This window comes from Monomorium pharaonis, chromosome 3, assembly GCF_013373865.1.
Source record: "Monomorium pharaonis isolate MP-MQ-018 chromosome 3, ASM1337386v2, whole genome shotgun sequence".
Lineage (NCBI taxonomy): Eukaryota > Metazoa > Arthropoda > Insecta > Hymenoptera > Formicidae > Monomorium > Monomorium pharaonis.
In genome coordinates this window covers 31577092-31583382 of record NC_050469.1, presented here as the reverse complement: position 1 = coordinate 31583382, position 6291 = coordinate 31577092, and the positions used below count along the sequence as shown (strand labels likewise).

The window sequence follows — 6291 nt, the reverse complement described above, 5'->3', positions numbered from 1 at the left end:
TAATCTAACTTTAAAAAATTATATTTTAATTTAATATTTTTCAAAATTAATATTTAATTCAACTTTATTTAAACTTTTAATTTTTAATTCTTCATTCATACAACTTTTAACTGAATTAATTTTATAAGCCATCAATTTTAATTTTATTTTAAAAAGATATTAATTTTTACTAGTTCTAACACACACAGAATTTTAACCTTTAATCTTTCTTGTATTTAATTTACGTCACACATATACAACAGCCATACGTTTTCTTAAAATTAGAATGTTTTCAACAAAACTGCACATTAAAGTATACATTTATTCGTATCAATTGAGTTGTAAACAAGTTATACTTATAATGGAAATATTTTAATCTAAAAACACATTTATTCGCTGTAGTTATTTTTTTAATTGCATTATGGTAGAAAATCGAAATTGTCTCTGTATTCATAGGATTGGTACTGCTAAGAGAAGATATTATCTGCATTCCATTTGAAACAGATATTAATATTACGAACATGCTTTTCGTGTTGTTCGCCCACATAACGCAAAAGCGTTTATGAATCAGAGTCTTTGATATATAATATAACGATAATTTCACGACAATTCTCTATCTCTTCCACCAGTTAGTTATATCTATTTATTTACATATAAGTTATCTAAGCTCCTCGCCTCCACTTTTCCCCATTGCTGAACTTGGTCATTTCACGACCACTGACGCCGCAGGTACCAATTCCTACGCGACCATTGACGTTCTCCGGTGTCGCAAAGATGCTCTTCTTTATGACACCCTTCTTTGAAGACTGTAGAAAATAAAAGCAGTTATATAACAGAAGCTTTTATGTGTGCATGTGTGTGTATAAATAAAATTACTTTGTTGGTAAACGCTAGCCACTTATTCTTTTCTAATTCACGTTCTTCCTCCAATTCTTTGAATCGTTGTAATTTTCTCTGCTTCTTCTTCTTGAGATATTCCCTTTGTTTGTTTGGATCCGAACCCGCAACTGCAGTTGCTTGCATTTTTCTGTAATTAAATAAATCTATTATCTGGCTATAAAATGAAGTTGAAGTTTCTTATATGTATATGTTGAATAATAAAAATAAAATAATAAAAATATTATTAATTTCATTTTTATCAATACATATTTTCATAAATATAAATATTAATTCTCAGTTGTCACAACCTCAAAATTTCACGTTGTCACAACAAGTAGGTCATACCTGAGCAGTTTTTATTTGTTCATATCTCTGAGTCAAATGCATCAATTTTTAACGATTTTTTTAAATTGTAAGTACAAAATGTAAAAAAATGAATACCTTAGAAAATTGTAAATGTATAACTTTCAGAACTATTTATAAAAATATATAAAGAAATTTTAGAAAAAATCGACTGTTTTGAGAAACTACTCATACCTGTTGTGACAACTGAGGGTTAATATTTTGATATATATATCAATTACTTATCAAGTTATAAAAATTGGCACATTTATTTTGATGTCATAAAAAAAATACATATGTATTATACTATCTTATTATTGTATAGGATACAGTTGAAGGTTTTCTTATAAAAACCAACCAAATCCACTTCTTCTTTATTTGGCTTACGACGCCAAAACATTTTCTCTTAATAATATCATATTGTAAAAACAATTTTGTTCCAGTAAAAATTAAACAGAAAACGGGAGCTATAAATATAAATAAGTAGTAAATATAAAATTTCCACAAGAATCAAGCAAATCTAGAGATTTTTTATCCTTTTTAAATAAAAGAATCTAAACGTATTAATTAAAAATCTAAAACTTTGTTCTTATCTATTATATATTAAAAAATAACAAAAAATATCATATATAATGAATTATTTAAAGATAAGATCTTTTTGTTTCCTGAAAATTTAACTTTGTGGATTTGCATAATTTTTATAGGAAATTTTTGAATTATAATCCTTAAATTTTTTTGCATATATATAATATATTATATATGATTATTTATATATATATATATATATATATATATATATATAAATTAGTATTAATTTGTTTTTCAAATATGTGGTACCAGAAAATCGGACAATTCTTATTACCTTTTTCTGTACCCCAACGATGCACACAGACCGCGTGACATCAAAGGACAAATGAACAATAAAGCATATTTCAGATCGTAATATTGTATCGTACCAATCGGTGGAGTTATTGTTGCCAATTCAGAAAAGATGAGATAAAGGAGGGAAAAATGAATGATTAGTAAATCGTTGTCTTACATCTTTGTTTCTCATAATGGCAAATACGTGTAAAATTATAAGGAATATTTTACAATGATTCACAATCGTTTTGTAGGCATAATAGATTAAAAATGACTTACTTTGATTTTTGATCCGCCCAGTCTGAAGCTGGCCTCTTAGCAACAGATTTCAACTGACTGAGCATAGTGACATCAGTATTCTTGTACTCATTAAATGTTACATTTACTATTCCGTCTTCACTTATTGCATCTATAGTTGCTTCGTAATATCTGTAAAATTTTATAAAATATAACATTAGAAAAAGTTGCATGAAATACTTCACATTTCAGATTAATCTTTGTTCTTTTTACTAAAGTCATTATCAATATATTGTTTTTTAACACAAATAGTTGAATAGTTCGTAATTAATATTTGCTTTACCCTGGGTTTTTTCTGCCTTTTAATGTTCTCTTTAATAGCCAACATAAAGTTTTAATGGTAAAAAAATAACGTTTTCTTAAACTAAAGTCCGATGTTAACTGAAAAATAAATTTGGAAAATAAATTAATATAATATAATTTTACTGGAAATCTTTTTCATCTGATTCGTGATGAAATCTGATTCATCATTAAAGTTTATTGAACATAAATAATTTTATCAAAATCATTGTACATGTAATTTATGATTTATCTGTTGTATATATAATAATATAACAGCGCAAATAAAATATTCAGTAATAATTGTTTCCAAATTTAATTCCATTTTTGTGTAAAAATTTCAAAAATATATGAAGAAATGTTTTAATTGTATATTACGTAATCAATGGTTACATTTAGCAGAAAAAACAGTTTTGCAATTATATTTTTTAAATTTTCATTTTTAATAAAAATAAATATTAAAAAAATTAATATTCTGTATATTTTGTATATTCTGATATAAAAAGAATATATTATTTAATTGCTAAAAATCTATACTTAAATATTAAAATCTAAATAACAGAATCAAAGATATATTATAATTATTAGATATCGGATTATATGCATTTTCATATTTGCATATGCACAATGAGTTGTTCGTATTATATTTTGCATATAATAATACTTTTTTCGTTTAAAGTGCATATTTCTGTATAAAACGCTGAACTTTTACAAATATAGCAATTTGAAATAGGCGCATAAAATGCGCGCCGACCGATGAGAATGACGACTTGTGAGTAGAGTTCTATGGAGTTTAGAAAGTTTAGAAAAGTAATAAGTCATAAAATTATAATATAATTAATTAGTTACAAATGTTTTATTTATTTTCAGAATCTTATGATTCTTTGAATTTCCAAATATTTTTGTTCAATTAAAAAAAATAATTTAATTTGTGTAGGTTCAATTTGATGTTAAAGCAATAGATCTCAAACTAAGTTGTTTCTTTTTTGATAATGCATATTTTGTGCATATTTTGGCCTTTTTTCATGCATATATGCATGCATATTTTAGCATACTGATTGTGCACATAATCTGATATCTAATACTCTAGATAGATTACACTGTATTAAAATATAATTTATAAGATAATTATTTATAATACGATAATTATTTTTATAATATTTACGAAAAATAAATAATACATATAATTAAAAAAAGCATACAAATATTATTCCTTCAAAATCTATATTAAAACTTTTTTTTTTACTAAAAACTACCTTTAACATTCATCTGAAATATATTTAAAACATGTTTTAAATATAATAATTTCATTTAAATCTCAAAAATTGTCATTAAAAAATTTTTTAAATAACTTTCATTTAATTTTTTAAAAACTGTATTGCTATACTTAAATTCGCAAAGACTCCCCCTCCATCATTCTTATAGGTTTTCGGTCTCAATGAAATTGGCTGAAACAGTAAAGTTTGAAAATGGCAATTTTCTTGGTACAACCGTTTAAAATATATTTTATCAATATTTTAGTCATATTCCAAATTAATTTTTTGTAATAAATTGTAAGATTTTTAATGATAATATGCAATTTACTTAGATATGTATAGTCTTGTGTTTTATATGTTACACAAAACCTGAACACACATAGCATCCAATATGTTCATAAAATTAAAAAAATATTTATAATTATTTGAATCTTATAATTATTTACAAAAAATATTTCATTTTTTAAACTTAAAACACAGAATTTATAAAGTATTATCATAAATAAGATAAAAATATTTACAAAATATGTATAAAATATTTATAATCTATATTTTAACAACATGTTGAATAAACATTTTATGATTTTTTAAATTTATGTATATGAAATATATATATAAAATATTTATATAATATTATTAAAAAATAAATAATGTAATAAATATTTATGAATATTTATCATACATATTAAATATCAGGGCAATAAATATATGTTTGTTTAAATGCATGTTTGGAACAAAGTTTGTATAAAGGGAGAGGAAGTAAATATGCACACTATTATATAACTTTTAAAGTATCAGCTCAAAATTGAAATAACAATAAATAATGTATATTTTGACCTCCCTCTACATACATGTACATCTTCTATACACACATATGCACATATGAAATCATCAATTTGTTTGCAAATATAAATTTGTGTTTTATGTGAAAGCATAAGTATATAAATAAAAGTAAATATGTACCATTTGTTGTTATCCAAACATTTGTCTAAATGCATACTTTAAGAACTATATGTAGTAGCATATTTACTTTTCTGGTTTACACATAACACAAATTTATATTTATACTCAAACACATATGTACATACAAAATTCTCACACGTATAAATTTCATATAATTATCTTCAGATTTAGGACAAAAAACTAATTTGGAATATTACTAAAATAATCATAAAATATAATATTTTAAACAATTGAAATAAAAGAATTAAGCTTTGTGCTCATAGAGAATTTCTATCAGCAAGTTAAAAATTCTAACATACCACAATTTCAGTAAATTTTACCAAAGGTAAAGATTTATAAGAATTATGTAGGATCCTTTTGAAATACTCTGCGTACTTTAGGTATACTCTTTCACTTTAGGTATAACAAATATATATTAATTCAGCTACAAAGAACATACCTTATCTTTGTATAATTTAATCAAAGGCTTGTTCTGTTTTCACAACCTAGGATTGAACTTTTTGCTCATGTAAAGAAGTTAAAGTTTAAAGGTGTGAAAAAAAACCTTAACATCCAATACAATTATATAAGTGGTGCCGAAATGATACCCACTTGCCATCCTCGCTCCAAGGTGCCATACACTGATCGCCGACTTTCCACTTATTGGCCAGAACTGCAAGCAAAATAGGATCTTTAGCGTCCATGCCATTGGCTTGTCTTTTTTCCTGCTGTTGTGACTTAATTAAATCATGTGTCAGCTTTATTACTTCCTTCAGATCAAACTTCAGCTTTATCAATTCCTCGTTATTCGGATCCGTCGTGAGAGCCGCTTCCACCTAAAACATGCGTGTAAAAGCGCATTTAAGAACCTAACTTAGCCGAGGGGCGTCGTGGATAGATGCATAAACGAAACAATCGCGTCCCATGAGCAATCGTTACGAGAGGTTAAGAAGGGAAAAACAAGGCCTCACCTGTTGGAGCTGCAGCTTATAATTCTGTAAATCGTCCATGATGCTCAGCTTGGAAATAAAACGGATTACTTAAAGGAACGCAATGCGGAACTCGCCTTCCTCTTCTCGTTCGATTCAGATTTATCACGAAAATAATATTACTCCTCAAAACTCGCGATAACTTCAGAACTCTAGTCAACTCCAGTTCAGTCAACTACATAAATCGACAAGACGACAAAGAGTAACACCTCGTTCGTGAAACAAACCACTAGTATGGGTCTGTTCGCGTCACATGTCCCAACATGCTCCTATTCATCCCAACGCACTCCAATACGTTGATTTCGATGACGCCAACCTATTAGAATGCGTTAGAGTGAGTAGGAGCATGTCGGAGCATGGCGACGCGAACAAACCATATGCGTATTCAGCAGACGGGGAGCTGTCAGCGAGCGTTTAGTGATTCCTTACTATGATTGGTTCTTGCCTTTAATTCCTTGCTAAATTTG

The 6291-nt window shown here is 26.5% G+C and overlaps 1 protein-coding gene across 1 annotated transcript; it reads right to left on the bottom strand.

Annotated features, from left to right (window-relative positions):
* Nucleotides 1-196: 196 nt before the first annotated feature.
* On the bottom strand, nucleotides 197-6078 carry LOC105840340 (survival of motor neuron-related-splicing factor 30). Its single transcript, XM_012687247.3, has 5 exons — nucleotides 5807-6078; nucleotides 5448-5671; nucleotides 2341-2490; nucleotides 856-1006; nucleotides 197-785 (listed from the first exon to the last, which is right to left on the bottom strand). The coding sequence occupies exons 1-5, from the start codon at nucleotides 5843-5845 to the stop codon at nucleotides 642-644; spliced, it is 708 nt and encodes a 235-aa protein (XP_012542701.1). The 5' UTR covers nucleotides 5846-6078; the 3' UTR covers nucleotides 197-641.
* Between the last annotated feature and the right edge of the window lie 213 nt (nucleotides 6079-6291).